At 50.7% G+C, this 18,262-nt stretch overlaps 2 protein-coding genes across 2 annotated transcripts; both read left to right on the forward strand.

Annotated features, from left to right (window-relative positions):
- The first annotated feature begins 4,071 nt into the window (after positions 1-4,071).
- On the forward strand, positions 4,072-8,772 carry LOC126646289 (keratin, type I cytoskeletal 19-like). Its single transcript, XM_050327516.1, has 8 exons — positions 4,072-4,644; positions 5,564-5,646; positions 5,989-6,145; positions 6,379-6,540; positions 6,784-6,909; positions 7,014-7,240; positions 7,506-7,651; positions 8,422-8,772. Exons 1-8 carry the CDS (start codon positions 4,072-4,074, stop codon positions 8,445-8,447), a joined length of 1,500 nt encoding a protein of 499 aa, XP_050183473.1. The 3' UTR covers positions 8,448-8,772.
- A 4,426-nt stretch (positions 8,773-13,198) lies between these two features.
- LOC126646291 (keratin, type I cytoskeletal 13-like) lies at positions 13,199-18,108 on the forward strand. The gene is made up of 8 exons (XM_050327519.1): positions 13,199-13,732; positions 14,588-14,670; positions 15,195-15,351; positions 15,728-15,889; positions 16,343-16,468; positions 16,648-16,874; positions 17,350-17,468; positions 17,989-18,108. The coding sequence occupies exons 1-8, from the start codon at positions 13,244-13,246 to the stop codon at positions 18,012-18,014; spliced, it is 1,389 nt and encodes a 462-aa protein (XP_050183476.1). The 5' UTR covers positions 13,199-13,243; the 3' UTR covers positions 18,015-18,108.
- The last annotated feature ends 154 nt before the right edge of the window (positions 18,109-18,262 follow it).

Genomic DNA, 18,262 nt, shown 5'->3' on the forward strand with positions numbered 1-18,262 from the left:
AAGCAAGAACCGACAGGTATCTCAGAGGCAGACTCAGGCTGAAGGTACAGGACTGGGAGAGGAAGCAAGGATAAAGAGAGCAGGGGTGGGTGCCCAGGGAGAGGAGGAGGTTGTATCAGCGCTCAGGCTGGTAAGCAGAAGATGAAATGCACTGTGACTGCTCCAGCAGATGTGTCTGTGTGCTACAGAGAGCACATGGGAATTACACCACCATCAGGAAAGATCCCCGAGGAGTGACACACACCAAAGGTTTAAGGGATCAGTGAAGAAACAGAAAGAAAACAACTAATGTTGCAAATTGCCAGTGCTGGAAATCAGCCACGAGTTCCGGACTGTGCAGCACAGCCAATTATCCCTGATTACAGGCACGGTGTGTTTGGAAAGGCAGGCCATGTTCTGCTGTGATGTATAAACTGTAATTTCTTTATAAAAATCTCCTTTATGCAGTATGCAGGCAGGCACAGTCTCACACACACAGTAACTATCTGTGTGGTTTAGATTTTTGTGTACTGGCTTGTACAATGTTTGTTAAGAGTTACAGAGATGAGCAAACTCCTGCTGTAACCCAACAGATTTCTCATCTCAGTGCACTGAATAATATAATCTAAACTGCCAGTATGAGCCACAAATTTAAAGTGTGTTAAATTAAGAGACTTTAGTACAATACAAAGCTAAAAGAAGACTCTCTGGGGAGGCTCTGGCTGCTCAGCCCTTTGCCTGCCCAGCTCTGTCGGACCCCTGGATGGTGTCTGAGCACAGGAAGCACCTGAACAAAACAGGGTGTCAGGTTCTGGCCTGACTCTGTGGCTCAGCCTCGGTTTCCCTCCCATCCTGCACCATGCTCAACTCTCCATGGGGGACTGGAATTGCTGCAGTTTCATCGCCCATCACTATTCCCACCTATTCTAACAACTTCTCCAGGACTCTTCTCTGCTGTGATAACCTCCAGAGGTGCACATTCCGGAGGCCTGGCTGCACTGTCAGTGTCTGGCAGGCGCTGGAAGGAACCAACAGCCCTCACAAAGCAAATCCGGGGAGACTGTGAGCTTTGGTAGGAAGAAACCCAGTTGTGTCCATGTCCTGCTGAGCTCCTGCTTCACACTGAAGATGCTCACAGGCTGCAAATGTGAACAGTCAGCAAGAAACTGAAGCAGAGTCACCCCCTCGGTCTCCGAGGCGTATTTAAGCCCGGGCTGTTACCAAACCCACTGTGGTAATTATTTCACTTGCCTTACAGGATTTGGCTAAACATGGTGGTACAAACCAGTGAGTCACTAGCCAGGAAAAAGTCGTGGTCTGCATTTGAAAGATGGGAGCATAAGGCCTGGAGCCAGCTCGGTATCACATCAAAGAAGTGTTTAATAAGTGATGCCTAATGGCCATTATGCAAATGATTAATGTTAATTACAAGTGACAAGATAAAATCATATTCCAGTGTGGTTGCACAAACATCACTGAGGCAATGCTTGTGAAAGCAGAGTTCTGTAAAACCAGACACACCTTTCTTGTAGTTGACACAGGAGAACATTATCAGCTTTGATAAGCAAAGCCAGGCGAGCGTGTGGAGCCAGGCTGGGCACAGGGACCAGCATCCCATGGGAATGCGACATCCTGCTGCCTCCCCCATCCCTGTGCACCACTATTGACCCCGATCACCTCTTCCTCCACTTTCACTCTCTCACCCACCAGGCCCAGAGGACTCAGCTTGTTGGCACTGACACTGTGTGTGGCCACTGTTCATCGTCCTGGCCGACGGCCTGTCGTGGCTTCCTGCACTTCCAGCTGCACCAAGCCATTTGTTTCCTCCTGTCCTACACTGAGGTTGTAAATCCTTCTGGGACATGTTCATATCTTAGACTTGCACAGTCCTTTCCCAGCGCTCTGCCCCAAGGCTGCGTCCTGAGGCTACAGGACTACAAATAACAACAAAAGTGGAGGTAAAGAAATCGGTTTAAGGGGGTAAGTCAGTACTGAGGGATGTTTTGGGGGTGCTTACACAGTGAGCCCCACACAGCCTCTGCCTGGCCTCGGTGCTGAGCCTCCAGCCCCAACATGGTCACTAGGAGCAGGACAGCACCACAGTGTTGTTTTTAAGACACAGCCAGGTTAGTCAGGGAGGTGCTGAAGGAAGGTGTGTGTGTGGTCCATATCCACCTGTAGAGAAGGGTCCACCACCCTCCTAAATCCAAGAGTCTGCAAGGGAAAGAAAGGCACCCCCAGCCTCGTGTCTGCTCTTGGGTAACTCCTGAAAACCTCCCCAGCAGAAGCGAAGCTCCAAGCAAGCATTATATTAATTTCTGTTGGCTCCAACAGCCACACCCTGTCTTCAATTATATTCCTCAAAACGACGGATGAAAGCCAGATTTGCTCCCTCTCCTCCTTTTTGCCCATGGTTTTCCCGACTGCGAGTCTGGGCTCTGTGGGGAGCACGGGGGCTGTGTCTAGGGGGAGGATGGACTTGTATTTCAGGCACTGCAGTCTCAGCGAGGAATCTGAGCTCCGACAGACTCCGGCTCTGTCCTTGAGCAAGTAATTTCCCTGCACTATGTGAATAATGAATATTCCTGGATGCTGCCAGCCTCGGTAGGCGGCTTTTTATCATTTCGGATCTAAGTAAAGAAATAAATTACTCCACTGGAGAGCGGAGAGCCTTAACTCATGCTGGTATGAAGACGATCACAGCTAAACATGCTTGGGGTCACTTCTCCTACCGTGGTGGCAGAAGCCACCAACTTCCCACCAGTCCATGAGGTGTCTGAGGGTAGCAGTGTGGGTTTTCTCTGCCCTTCCTCCCGGAGATGACGCTGCTCTTGGGGCTCCCTGAGTGTCACCTCACTGCCAGCGAGGATCTATCACAACTGCTCCTGTAAATACCTAAACATCCTTGAGTCAAAGGTGGCTTGTGAGTACCAGTCGTGTGGAAATTCCACCCTGTAGGGGAGAGAAGCCATCGTCCCCCTGGAGAGCAGAATATCCTCTCATTACAGAGTCTGCTGGAGAAGGACACTGGCACTGGTGGAGCCAGTTCTCTGAAGGCTCCCCTGGCTGCCCCTGCCTGGTTGGGCTGTGCTCACTCCTGCTGCTGTTCCAACAAACTTAGTAAGAAATGCAGGAGACTTTTGTCCTCCTTGTCCTGTGCTCAGCACAGTCTTAGGGATGGCCAAGACCCGCAGGGTCCCCTCTGAGTCCACCCAGGGATGGATACATCACCCATGGGTACTCCTTTTCCTGTCCTCTCTTTCTTTATCTACGATCACCACAAATTGGGGCAGCAAGGACAGCAATTACAGTAATTGAAAAATAACTTCAGCGAGGTCCTTCTTACTCTGCAGGTGACATCAGCCCTGTGTCACCCACACACAGGGGACACCGAGCCGGCCTGAGCTGCGCAGTGTGAGCATCTTGACTTCTTGTTGTTTGCATGACCAGGGAAGTTGAAGCCATAAACAGGGAACTGCCTCACTGCTCCAGGAAATCTCACTGCAAAGGAGGTGTTAGAGCAGTGCCAGGTGACATCCACACCACAGTGTCCCTGGTCCATTCAGTGCTATGGTTCACACTTTTCAGAATTGAGAAATTCTATTAGTTTCCCATTTCTGTCTCACAAACTCTACCGTAGCATGTGATATAAAAATGGTTACTGGACTAAGAATAAAATAAATACAAATTAATAAAAGATAAAAGGCACTTTGATGTTATAAATACCAATGTTTCTTCTTTGTACATAATCTAGGGCAACTTTTTTCTCGACTTGTTGCAAAGTTTGCATCATACAAAAAAGCTGATGACTCACAAAACACTATTTTACTTTTTGGAATAAGCTGCTGACATGTAAAGTATCTTCCCTGTGAACTGGGATTTCTAGAGGGAAACTGCCCGTGGGCTATTTATTCTTGGCATAAACAGCCAGACTAGCCAGCCCCGTGGGAAGAAGAAACACCCCACAGGTGACACCCCCCTCTGGAAGGTATAAATGGAGACCTGCGGCAGCGCCAGCCTTGCAGTCGGACTCAGTATCACGCTCTGCATCTCGCTTTGGGCTGTGGGTTGGCGCTGCAGCTGGGCCTCGCCATGAGCTGTAGTATTAAGCAGACAACTGGCTCTCTCAGGGGCAGGACCAGCGGTGGCAGCTGCGTGGTCGGTGGCGGTGGTGGTGGTGGCGGAGTGCGGATCTCCTCGGTCTCCTCCGGAAGATACACGACCTGCGGGATAGGCGGGAGCCGAGGCTTCTCCGGCAGGAGCTACTGCGGCGGTGTCAACTACGGAGGGGGCCTGAGCGCCGGCAGCTTGGTCGGGGGAAACTACGGAGGCGGCTTAGGAGCCGCTGTGCTCGGAGGATGCCCAGGCATGGGATTCAGTGGTGGCAGCGCTCGCTTCGGCGGTGGCATGGGAGGGGGCATGGGGATGGGGCTCGGTGGAGGTGGTTTTGCTGGTGATGGCATTCTTCTTTCCGGTGACGAGAAGGTCACCATGCAGAACCTTAACGACCGCCTGGCTTCTTACCTGGACAAGGTGAGGTGCCTGGAACAAGAGAACGCTGACCTGGAGTGCAGGATCAGGGAGTGGTATGCCAAGCAGGGCCCTTTTTGTGAGCCACGGGACTACAGCTGCTACTACAAAGAAATCGAAGATCTTCAGAACCAGGTAACACCCCTTCTCATCTGCTTTCTCCCTCTTCCCCCCACTGCTGTCCACATGATCAGCAGTAACACGTCAGTGTTGTAAAATGCTCTTTGCAAACATGGGTTATAACATCTGCCTGTGGAAAGCCCCAGAGCTCAGAGGGGAAACCTGGAGGGTTTCTGTTGCTTTTATTCGTCAGATATATTGAAGGGGGAATGTTACTTCATGGAATGCATCTGGATGGGCTCAGTGATCCTTCTGAATTTGGTTAGTGCCAAGGTGTTTAAATAGACATGTAGCAAGAAAATAACTAAAAGATAAATAAATAATGGATTGCAATGATTTGCCTGAATTTATATTATTGCCATCAGTCTTGCAGAATTCCAGTTAAACTTTTTTCCTCTATTACTTTATTCTACCATAAGCAATTGGTGAATATAGGATGTCTAATTAAAACTAGGAACAAAGACAGCATTGCCATAACACATTTGGAATGGGCAATTTGAAATTCAAAACGTTTGCAAAGTGTGTTTGGCAAAAATTCAGGATGTCAATGCATAAAGAAGAATAAAGTGAAAAGAATCAGGAAAGGGACAGAATGAGACTGGCTTGTCATTAAGTCTTCAAATAAAATCTTTAAATCTCTTATCCATGAAAACAAGATTTAGATTTAAAAGGTTGAGGTGGATTGTGGCAGGTGCTGGACACTAATTACACCTCCCAGGCTGTCTGTACCTGAACCATGAGTTTTATCATTTAATGCCTTCACTGCACTTCACTGAACCCCTCTGTGAGTGCTGCACCCCTCAGCTCCCCATCCCTGCTATCCAGGACGTCAGAAAAGGGAGAAAGGGGTCTGCTCTGGTGGCACTGGGTAATGGGTGCCCTTGAGCCCGATGACACGGAGCAGAGACTTCAGGAGTGAATGTTCTTTTTCCAGATTGTCTGTGCGACCATAGACAACAACAAGATCATCCTGAACATCGATAACAGCAGGATGACAGCTGACGACTTCCGAGTGAAGTGAGTACCGCGGGCTGCCCCCTCCTCTGTCCCCGCCCTCGGGGCTCTGGGGGCAGCCCTCCTGTGACCCAGGGCAGCCTGGAGGCTACACAGGGAAGCCTCTAGAGCTGCCCTAAAAAGGCCAGTTCCAGGAGGGAAAAGTCTGGGGTGGAGATCAGAGTTCTCCGGGAGGCAGAGGGATCTGCAGACCGGGAGCAGTGAGGGCTCAGCCCAGCTGCTGTTCCAGCACGCGGCGTCTTTAAAGGGGAAGGTTTCGTTTTTCCAGCCGGAGCTCAGAAACGCTCAGAAACGTGGTGGTGTCAGACACCGACTGCTCTTTGTCTCTTGCTCCCGCCCCGGCAGGTACGAGACGGAGCTGGCCCTGCGCCAGAGCGTGGAGGCCGATATCAACGGGCTGCGCCAGGTCCTGGACCAGCTGACGCTCTGCAGGTCCGACCTGGAGGCACAGCTGGAGTCGCTGCGGGAGGAGCTCTGCTGCCTGAAGAAGAACCACGAGGAGGTAGGTCCTGCCCCTCTCCCGGGAAAACCTCGCGCTCCTGCGGGATCCATCACCTCCCCGAGGTGCTGCTCTGGAGGGCAAGTGGTTGATGGAGACGGTGGTGTGAGCCGGGAGCTGTGAGGGTCCGGCAGAGGGGGGCTTTGCCAGGCTCTGCTCATCCCTGCAGGGGAACTTGGCTGCCTCAGTCCTTTCCTCCTGTTAACAAACTGGCCTGATCTGCACGGTGTTTCCAGGAAATGTGCTGTCTGAGGAAGCAATCGACTGGAGATGTGAGCGTGGAGGTCAATGCCTGCCCCGGCCCAGACCTCAGAAAGATCCTGGAGGAGATGAGGTGCCAGTATGAGACACTGATTGAACGCAACCGCAAAGAAGTTGAGGATTGGTATGAGTGCAAGGTGAGTAAATTCCCACAGCTCTGACCTTCCCCAGCCAACACCCAGGCAATGGTCCCCCCGGGACTTAAACCTTTAAACCATTAAAGCCACACAACAGACTGTAATAACATTTAGAACGGGTTCAAAGTGACCAAGTGACACAGGAGAGGGATGCTGCTGCCCTGCGTCCTTGTCATGGGGTGAGGGAAACTCTCCAGAGTTGGTGAGACTCGAGGCAGGAATTCTCTGGATTGCTGATTTCAGATTGAGGAGGTGAATCGGGAGGTTATTACAAGCGGTCAGGAGGTGGAGACGTGCAACAACCAGGTGACTGAACTGAGACGCCAATTGCAAGCCCTGGAAATCGATCTCCAAGCTCAGCTCAGCCAGGTGGGTGACGAGCTGGTGCAAACCTCAGCCATCTCATGGGATTCATAGATAAACACAGAGTTTCTCCTGCCTGTATTTGCATCGTGCCCCTTGTCACTCCTCAGAGGGACAACCTGGAGTCCTCGCTGGCGGAGACAGAGTGTCGCTACAACAACCACCTTGGCGAGCTCCAGAGCCAGATCACCTGCGTGGAGCAGCAGCTGGCTGACCTGCGGGCAGAGATGGAGTGCCAGAACCAGGAGTACAAGATCCTGCTGGACGTCAAGTGCCGCCTGGAGCAGGAGATCCACACGTACCGCTGCCTGCTGGAGGGCGGCCAGCAGGACCTTATGTGAGTGTGCCAGAAAGTACAGTGAAACACCTGTGTCCTGGTTATTCCAATTTCTCCCTTACTGACCTACTCAGGCTGCCTGGTGCCAGTGGTGGGGACCTGCTGCCCTGCCCCGTGCCAGCTGCTGCCACGAGGAGAGCGGTCACTGCAACCTTCTGCCAGTTTTCTGCCAGAAAGGGGACCCCACTGAGAGCAGCTGAAAATCTGTAGCTCTGGTTTTTATCTGTCCTTTCCCTCACTGAAATGTTCTTTTCTGTCCCTTCAGTCAGCAAGGAGGAATTGGTCAGTCTTCTGGTCTAGGAGGAGGAGTTGCAAGAAGCAGTGGGATAGGAGGAGGAGGCATCATTAGGACAAGCCACACTTACACTTCGTCTGCCCAGATCCCATCCTGTGCAGCTGCGGAGATCCAAGGTGAGAAATGCCAAGCTCTGAGGGTTTCCACAGTTTCCTCTGCTCTAATGCAACACACATGGGCAGGAAGAAAGATCTTTCCCAGGCAGCTTACAGATGTAATTGAAAGTTTTATTGTGGGGCCCCTGGGAAATACAGGATGGGAGCCACAGAGGAGTGGCTGAGAGGAGAGCTTTTGGGAGCTGGGACTCTGCTGAGACACAGGAGAACTGCCAAAGGGAGGAGGGGAAGAGGGATAAAAGGGAGAGGGACAGAGTCAGGAGGCAGGCGAGCCACGGACAGCATGGAGAAAGGACTGATGTGAGATGGGGGACAAAGGAAAGAGCAGGAGAAAGCAGAGTGCCCAGAAATCAAGGTGGAGGTAGAAAAAGTAGGAATCATGGGAATACTGGCAGATAACTGCTAGTCCTAGTTCAAGAGGAAACTTCCAGCCAAACTGAAAAGGAAAGAATGAACTATGGTGAGAGTTGGTCCAGGAAATGACGGTGAGCAGGGGCATTGCTCCAGCATGGACCCCGATGCCATTCCCTCATCCCCATCTCCAGCTTCCACCACCTGGCATTTTTATGGAGAAGGGCAGCCTGTGCTACAGCACAAACAGATCCATCTGCCTGGCTGGCAGGAGCCATCAGACCTTCCCAAGAAGGGACAGTACTTATCTGAAGTTCTAATTGAATTGGCTTGTGAAACGATCACATGTGGGGAATGACAGTGTGGGAAAGAATCTATTTTTGCCATAAACACGGTAATGTTTCCTTTGATGTCTCCAGTGCCTTGCCGAAGGATTTGTGATTAAGCAGAGAAACGAGAATATCCAACAAGAGAAGCCTGAAGCAGAGCTATGGATGAAGAGAGAATATTTGCTGCATGTGTCTGCAGAGAGCACGGGGCGTGCTCGTCTGCGCCGCTCAGCCGTGCTAAGCAATGTGCCAGAGGGATGAGCAGAGCGTTGGGCCACATTCTGCTTTGGTTTGCTATTTGCTTTCCCAGCCTGTGTTGCTGTGTGTGGCCCAGCACCACGACTGTTGCTGGAGTCAGCCAGTGATCAGCCATCACTAATGTACCTGCTGCTGAAAAAAATGTCTCTAATAAAAAACTTTGCTTGTGCCTGATGCAATCAAGAACCTGTGTCTGAGTTCCTTTAGAACAACAGGTGCTGAGCCACGGGCACAGGGGGCACCTGGACTGGTTGGGGCCATCCTGCACTGGGAACAAAGCTGCTTTGCCAGCGGGAGCCAGAGCAGCCTTGCTGACCTGGCAGGTCTTGTCCCACTCCTCCCTGTCACAGCCTGAGGCAGATGGTGCCTGCTCCTGCGTGACCCACATATACAGGCAGGTCAGGAGGCACTTGTGTCCTTCCCACACAGCACTGGGCTAAAACACAGTCCTAGAAAAATTCTGAGTGTCAGAACAGCTGGAGACAGTTTGCCTCAGTCCCAGTGACACATCTGGGCTGGGCCCTCTCATAACTGCATCACCCAGCCTGGAGGTTGTGATTAGGGTGAAGAGCAAATCTTGGTCTCCCCAACTGATTCAATTTCTCCTGACACGGCTTTATGTTTGGGCCTATTTCCTTAATTCTGTAAAAATCTTCCCACCACTGGGAAAAGGACTGAGGCAAAAGGTTTATCTCCTCTAATTTCCCGCAGTGACTGAGTCATTTACTGGTCACCCTTCTATTGCAAAGAGTTTCAGCCTGAACGTCAGGAACGGTTGGAAGATTATCTTTAGATGAAACACACCTTGTCTGGGGAGCTGGGGAGGGCAGGGTGGGAGCTGAAAATGTGCAGCTCAACAGAGAATAGAATGGAGAAAAAGGCCAGGTAGGACCTTTGGACTCTCAGGGCCACTCAAACCTCACAGGTAAGACAAGGATCCCTCCCTGCCTGTTCCTCAACCATCAACTGGTGCTGAGCCAGCATGTCCTGGTGCTGACCTGCCCCGAGGCACTTTGGGGTTGCAGAACTTGCAGTTAAAAGAATTATGAGGGTGTTTGGAGGATTAAATTGTCGGTCCAGAAAGCCCAGCAGTGATGGGTGCCTGTGACCTGGCTGTTACAGAGTCAGATTCACCTGTGAGCTGACCTGGCGAGGCAAAACTCCTGGTCACTCCTTTTCTGTCAGAGGCTGGGGGTTATGGACCAGCAGGCTCAGGGCAGGAGGAGGGCAGGTACAAAGAGAAAACCACTTCAGGACTGCACATACAGCACAGCATGGCACACAGCTCTGCTGCCAGTGCTTCCCTACTCTCCTGATACCAAAACAGGCTTTACATGGCAGAAAGTCCCTGAAGAAGTTTAACCACTAAAGTGTCAGGGAGCAGGTGAAAGGTGCCCTTAGAGAGAAGATGTCTCAGTAGTATTTCTTTTATTTCATCTACCAGACACTAAGTTCAATAGTATCCATGGGCAAGACAAGAAAATGTAGCACTGGAACACCTGCAATGACCAAAGTGGCCAAAGGTAGAAGCTTTTAAACCAAGACTCTAAATCAAGCCATCTTTAAAGTTCAGTTCCAGCCCTACAGAAAGCTTCAGACTTGTTGCAGCAATCTCCCAGTAGATGTGCATGGCCAGTGCTTCACAAGAGATCAAAAGAGATACATATTGTGCCTATAATGGCAAATTTCTGTTGGACTCCTCTGGAGCTCAGTTGTTCTGAGCTCTGACTGAGAAGTCAAAAAGCAAACCTTTCCCTTTTCCACTCCCATTGTCTCCTCCTGCCTCGTTCAGTGCAAAGCCAGACAGTGAGATAACCCACTGCTGCTCTTTCTGGCCTCAATCCTTCCCAACCTACGAATCCTCACACACTCGTTTCTAAAAATATAAAAGCACCGCACTGATGCCCGTCCATCTTCCATTCTTTTGGAAACTCTCGGCCATGTAAGATCTATAAAAACTTGCCACTCTCTCCTGGCAGCCCCATCTGATTCCCACCAGCTCTGGGCTGGTTGCTCCTCCTGCGAACTGCTACTGACATCTAGCTGCTCCTCCGGATTCCCTGGGCTCCTACACAGACCTCCCACCCTCCCCACCGCGTCCGAGGCTGTGCACTCTCACAAAGGAGCTGCCCTAAATTCCTGAGAGGTGAAAGAGGCCTAATGACACGGTCAGAAGGACTCTAATGATCCAGACATTACGAATGTGCCTCTGGAGAGCCCCCGGGTGAGGGGGGAGGCCGTGCAGCCTCAGCTCCTGTGATGTTGTTTGTGGACCTGTGAGTTGGGATGCGCCTGGAAGGCAGCTCAGCAGAGGCAGCTTATGATTAACAGTCCCCCAGCAGGAAACACCCTGGAAACACCCCATTTATTAAAGAGCTGCAAATTACGGAGCTGCAAACATTGGAAACTACATTTCCATAAGCTTTCCGTATTTCTTTGTGCTAATGAGACAGACCCAGGAAGCTCAGGAGTTCAAGTAACTGAATGAAAACAGGAGGAAAAGCTTCATTTAATCTTTTACGGTTTCCGAACAATCACTTGATTTCATCTCACTTTAACCAGTGCCCTCATTTCCTGAAGGCAAACAGGAAAAAACAGCGAGGCAGAGGGAAGAAGTGTGTGGTTTGAGGCTCCTGGGCACAGCCCAGGTGGGTCTGAGGGGCAGAGGGGACCGAGGTGTCTGGAGGGATCAGGACGGGGCAAGCAGACACCCTCCCCTCCCAAGGAGCAGTGTCAGCCCTTGTTCCTGCCTGTGCTGCTCCGATGTGCTGCGGTGATAACCGTGGAGCCGGGAAGGAATGTGTGCTCACTCAGGAGAGATGCTGCAGACAGCAGTTGGGAAACTCCTGGAGGAATCATCCGCAGCCCGGGCGAAGCTTCCAGGGACGCAGCTCTCGGCAGTTTCGGTTCGCTCCTGCCGCCACGCCCTGGCTCCCAATTGTGTTCTCCGGCCCTAGGAATGAAATCCGGCTTTTTCTCCCTGTGCACAGTAACTTTATCAGAGGTTTTTCCCTATTCTGAGATTTGTTTCTGTGTGTTTGGGGCTGGAGGGAGGCCCAGAGTGGCAGGCAGGGCAGGCACCACAGCTGGGCCCAGCTGCAGCTTTGGGTAAAATCACTTTGGGAAGTCTCTCCACACCCATCTCCAGATATCACTGGAATGCTGCTGGCTTTTATGGCACTGGATAAGGAACATCCAAGGAGGCAAAGATAAGGGAAAGGCATCTTTTCAACAGAAAGAAGAACAATAAAATGATGGGTAAATCCAAAAATACTGGGATAATTCAGTCCTTTGGTAAATGGGATCGTTTACCTGCCATAACACAATCTATTTCAGTTGACAATGCTATTTTAGTGAGAGTTTGAAGTTGGTCTTCCCTGGTGAAGCAGGCTTGGAGAATTCTTACAGGGAACAGTTGGTTTCAGACAGCTCAGGAATGCCTGTCCCTTGCTCCATGGCCACTGGAACAAGGGCTCCCAGGGAGAGGTCCAGTGGTCTGGAGCCTCAGCAAAACATCTCATGAAAATGAGCTCAGCCTCACTTTTGATGTCAGAAGTGGGAAAGGATCCCTATTTTTTATTTTCCCTGCCTAGTTAAGATTTGGAAATTTTACTGACAGAGAAACTCTCAGTTTGTACCAAACCCACCTTCTCCAAGCCCCTGTGGAGCTGCACTGGGCAGAGACTGCTCTGCAGCTCCATCAGCAGCTCTGTCTTTATATGTGCCAGGACAGCAATCCTGAAGCTCTGATTAGAGCACAGCACATATTGACAGAGAAATTGGCCATAGGATGTTTCCACTCCCATCCACTGTTTCAAAACCACCCTTTCCCAGCAACAATTACAACCCATAATGAGGAAAAGTGCAGAAATTATCTTTCACTGAACAACAGGAAATATTTAAAGCACTTTTACCTTCCTTTACACTCTCCACATAATGAAACAAATCCTTTGTGAATTACTGGAGAGCCACAATCATATATGAAGAACCTTTCATCCGTGCCTATTAAGAGATCCCTCCTTGGTCTCACTTGTCTCGTAGCAGAGTGTTCCAGATTTGTCATTTTGCCAGTGGAGAGATATAAAGGTTAATCTCTGTGTCTCTGATCTTTCCACAGAGTTTCTTACATCATTCCTCATACATCATTCGAGAAGCAAACTTAGTATTTCTCCTTTCTTTTTCATCTTGCATATTCCAACCTCAGCACCTTGCATGAAAACTGCTTATTCAACTCAAAATAAAATGAAAATAAATTAATGAGAGATAAAGAGCTCTTTGATGCAATAACCTTTAATGATTTCTTCCTGGTATGTAATTTAGGACAGTGTTTTTCCTGGCTTAATGCTGTTAAGTTTGCATCACAAACAAAAAGCCGGTGATTCATAAAACATTATTGCTAATGTATTTTTGAAATTAGCAAGAGACATGTAAAGCATCTTCCTCGTCTACCAGGCTCCTTGAAAGGAAACTTCCCTTTGAGAAATTATTCTTGGCACCAATGGCTGGAGCAGCCAGCCTTATGGGAAGAAGGAGCAGCGGTGACACCCACTGTGGAAGGTATAAATAGGGATGGGCGGCCACGGACAGCTCGCAGTCTGATTCCGTATCAAGCTGTGCATCTTGCTTTGGGCTTCTGCTTGCCTTTGCTGTCGCCATGAGTTGCAACATTAAGGAGACTATTACTGTGTCTAGCAAAGGCAGGAGCAGCGGTGGCAGCTGTATCATTGGTGGTGGTGGTGGAGCACGGATTTCTTCCTATGGGATAGGCAGCGCCAGAGGTTTCTCTGGAAGGAGCTACTGCGGTGGAGTGAATTATGGAGGGGGACTGAGCGTTGGGAGCTTGGCTGGTGGGAGCTATGGAGGTGGCAACTGCTATGGCAATGGCCTGGGGTTTGGCCTCGGAGGAGGGGTGGTTGTTGGGGGTCTCGGGGGGGACTGCTTGCTGTCGTCCTGCGACGAGAAGGTCACCATGCAGAACCTCAACGACCGCCTGGCCTCCTACCTGGACAAGGTGAAGTGCCTGGAGAAGGAGAACGCTGAGCTGGAGTGCAGGATCAGGGAGTGGTACGCGACACAGGGCCTGTCCTGCGAGCCCCGGGACTACAGCTGCTACTACAAAGAGATCGAGGACCTTCAGAACCAGGTAAGAACCCTCTGGGTTGTTCCTCCCATTGACAGCTCAATTTCTGTTTGGAACCCACTGCAGGTGTTGGGGGAACTTTGGTGCTGCTGAATGTGTTCACAGACACAAATTTTGGCAAGATCCCCATTGCTGAGTGTGGGGGCACATCGAGGATGGGTGCTGCAAGGTGGTAGGGGTGGGAGAACCCTCTGGAAAAGGGAAAGGATGCTTTGGTACCTTGTGTTTGGGCTATACAACTGTAAATAGGGTGTTACCAGTGTGCTCTCGAGGAAATGTAGGGGTGTCAGGTCTGTAGGGAAAGCAAAGCAAGGAGAACTAATGGAACAAGGGCAAAACATACACACTGAATGCTTTATCAGGTGAAACATTACAAATTCTAGGTGAGAAAAGCTGATTATTGAAACTGATTGTCACAGGGGCACAAACAGCCTCACACTAATAAATCCACAATAAAAGCTGATCCTAAGGCTTAAAGACACCTTCCAACCATCTTCCCTGAAGTTCCTTAAGTCTGAAGCCCAGAACACTCCAGCTGGGATATCGGTTGAGATTCAGTGACTTAAGGAAGGTTCTTTAGGTTCACTTTCTGAAGCCTCTTTGGAACTTGCCTTCAGATCTCGAAACTGAGATGCCCCATCTCACAACTCTTTAACTCCCAGGCTCTACACAGTTGATCTCTTTACTGACTGTGAGGAAAGGAGGCAAAGCCTCCTCCTTCAAGGGACTAGGTTATTTCAGTGAGAAGGTAACAGAAAAAGGGAACTGTGAAGAGTTACTGCCTGACTGCAATGCAGAGAGACCTATAGGGTAGAACAGGAGAGAAGGAGACATCTCTCGTGGTCTGCTCTTTTCCAGATTGTCTGTGCAACCATCGATAACAACAAGATCATCCTGGACATCGATAACAGCAGGATGGCTGCCGATGACTTCCGTGTGAAGTGAGTGCCCCCTCTGAACCCGCTGCCTCCCCACTCCTGCCCCTTCCCACCCCGCTGGGGAGGCTCAGAGCACTAATTACAGAGGCTCCAGACACGTCTCCCCACACCACCGTGGCAGGGCAGGATGATGAAAGGCATTTTTGCTCCTGGTCACCAGCCCTCCCTTAATTAGTGTTCTCCGGTAAAACATTTAGCAACAGCGTTTGTGGTGAGGCTGGGGACGGGCACCGCAGGGAGTGGTCCACTTCCACCCCAGACCAGAACAGATGGGATCAGCAAAGCAGAAATGCAGCTGAGTAAGTGATACTGAACATCCAGTGAGCAGGAGCAGGGAGTAAAACAGATGAGGAGGGAAAGCTTTCACATAACAGACCTGAAGTGGTGCAGAAGTCCAAGCCACGGTGCATTCAGCATGGGCAGCAAACACAGACCAGAGCAGGGAGCTGGGAAAGGAGATGTAGGCAGGAAGAGAGCCCGTGTGGGATGTTGCCACCCTGAATTCTGTGCTTTCCTGCACAACCCAGGTACGAGACGGAGCTGGCGCTGCGCCAGAGCGTGGAGGCCGATATCAACGGGCTGCGCCAGGTCCTGGACCAGCTGACGCTCTGCAGGTCCGACCTGGAGGCACAGCTGGAGTCGCTGCGGGAGGAGCTCTGCTGCCTGAAGAAGAACCACGAGGAGGTAGGTCCTGCCCCGGCTGAAAACTTTGCCCACGCCACCGTGCTCTGAATTTAAAAGATTTTCATGGCACAGCCTTCCCACCAAACCCTGCTGGGGGCTCAGACCCCTCTGCCTTGGGGATGGGGAGGGAGCTCTGGCAGGGCTGTGCTGTCACTGGGAGTGCCAGAGGGGGGAAGGTTGCTGCTGACTCCAGTGGATGAGAAAATAAATTACCCAACAGATTTGTTGGAAAAACAACTTGCACCATCCTCCAGTGCCTTTCACAGCCCCAGCTGGAGGCAGCTCTTACAGGGAGGGCAGTTCTTGGCCACCGAGCTCTGCTCCTCTCTGCTGCCGTCCTAAAGCCAGTACGAGCTGACCTGGGATTTATTTCCAGGAGATGAACTGCCTGAGAAAGCAATCGACTGGAGACGTGAGTGTGGAGGTCAATGCCTGCCCTGGACCAGATCTCAGGCAAATCTTGGAGGATTTGAGATGCCAGTATGAAACACTGATAGCGCGGAACCGCAAGGAAGTCGAGGATTGGTACGAGTGCAAGGTGAGCGACACACACCTGAACCACACTGACACACACACCCCAGGGCTCAGGGGCCTCTCAGAGACCAGCCATGGAGACAATAAGCAGTTCTTGCTTCTCAGTGAAGCCCAAGAGCAGCACTCATTATACCCTGTGTTCCACAGGAGCCACAGGCCTGTCTGACCAGTTTGTTATGCCCCATCTGGAACAGCAGCATTTGCCACAAGGCCTTGTGGTGTGTTGCTGGAACACAGATATTCCACATTTGGATTAAAGAGACTTACTAGCCACGGGGCTAATGGGATTTGTAAAATGAACAAGCACAGGAGCCAGCAGGGAACGCCCTGTGCACAGAGAACCTGCCCTGCTCCCTTTACCTCTTTCTGAACACTCCCTGTGTTCTGCTCCTGTCAAACCAAGTCCCATGTACCCAGACACCTCCTGAAGCTCTTTACCCTGCATTGGTGATTTCAGATTGAGGAGGTGAATCGGGAGGTTATTACAAGCGGTCAGGAGGTGGAGACGTGCAACAACCAGGTGACTGAACTGAGACGCCAATTGCAAGCCCTGGAAATCGATCTCCAAGCTCAGCTCAGCCAGGTGGGTGACGAGCTGACTCAGCTCTGGCGTGATCACTGCTGGGTTTCTTGGTGACAACAGCCAGACCCACCAGCCAGCACAGTGGTGCTGAATGGCTCCCTCATTTCCAGCCTGGAAATTGTAAACTCCGGGGTGACACTTGAAATGAACGTTGTTTCTTTGCTTGTCTTGTTTATCAGAGAAATAATTTGGAATCGTCTCTGGCTGAGACTGAGTGCCAGTACAACACCCTCCTGGGCGAGCTACAGAACCAGATCACGTGCGTGGAGCAGCAGTTGGCTGAAATAAGGGCGGAAATTGAGTGTCAGAACCAGGAGTACAAGACCTTACTGGACGTCAAGTGCCGCCTGGAGCAGGAGATCCAGACCTACCGGTGCTTGTTGGAAGGAGGACAGCAGGACCTCATGTATGTACATCTCTGAATCCACCAGAGAACACATGAAATTACCACGGATCTGTGTTACAGACTGGGAATCCAGCCTGATCTTTAGTCCTTATTAATGCCTTCCTTGAGGTGAAGAAGTTGCCTTATGAGCAGCTTCACTGTGACGAACATACAAATCAGAATTAAATGTCACTCCCTGGGATCTGCAAAGCAGAGATACCAGATCTGATAATTGCTGGTGACAACACTGTCACTCCTGGCATTAGGAGACAGTCTCTCCTCTGTGGTGAGAACTGTCAAAATGGGAATTAAGGGCAATTAATTGGCAACTGCATTGCAGTTCCATGCCAGGGGAGAGCACAAATGCAAAGCAACTCCAGAAGTGATAGAAAATGTGTTGTAAAATACTCTAACCCTTCTAAAGGACATAGTCTGTGCCGTGTAGCCAGTCAGCAGGGACACACCAAGTGCTGAAATTCCCTGTCTGTCTCACCAGTCACGGGGGAGGAATCGGAACTGGCGGAGGGGTCATCAGGACGAGCCACACCTACACAACCACTTCAGCTGCCCACTGCCAGCCCCAGGTCCCACCCTGCAAGACTGGAGACATACAAGGTAAGGGCCATGTGCTCACAACGGGAAAACCAGCTCTGTTTGGTTTGCTCCCGAGCTCCAAGGCCTGGAGACAGCACATTCCTAGGATGTGTCACTGGCGTCCTCCCAGAGTCACTGTGCTGCAGGAGTGATCTGCCACGGTGGTGGTGCCAGGGTTAAACAGGGTTAAAGGGAGCTCAGACTGAACAGGGGGCTGCAGGAAGCAAATGGGAGGTGGGAGGAAGCAGTACCATGGAGAGAAGGCATAAATGAGGCATCAAGGGAAGATCTTGAAGTAAAGAAGACGAGTCTAAGCTTACCAAAAGAGTCTGGAAGGAGTGAAGAGTAAATCTGTAACTTTACAAGTGAAAATTCCCATTAAAGCAAATTATTTGGGGGAATATCTGGGGTTTCTGGGTTGCTGCCATCCGCTCCAGCTTAGCAGTGCATTCTAGAAACAAGGGCACCACACAGAGCCAATTTCTGTTATCTGAAGGATTTTACCTCTGTTTCAAATAATGCTGCTGTGTTTCCTCTCCAGTGACCTGCAGGAGAATTTGTGATTAAGGAGGAACGGACTGGAAGGTGACAGGGAAACCCAGAGACAAACCCAGAACACTCCGTGTTCGCTGCACCCTCTGTGCAGAGAAAGTAGAAGTAACTCAGCGACGCTTGGCCACGTAGCTAAAGGGGGTGCCAGGAGCCCCCTCCTCTGTTCTGCTCTTCTGTTCTGCAATGCTGTAACCTCTAGAAATCACCTGATTTAGTCAGGGTCACTAACGTACCTGCTGCTGAAAAACGTCTCTAATAAAAAA

The sequence above is a fragment of the Myiozetetes cayanensis genome, unplaced genomic scaffold, assembly GCF_022539395.1.
Source record: "Myiozetetes cayanensis isolate MyiCay16 unplaced genomic scaffold, myiCay2020 scf34, whole genome shotgun sequence".
NCBI lineage: Eukaryota > Metazoa > Chordata > Aves > Passeriformes > Tyrannidae > Myiozetetes > Myiozetetes cayanensis.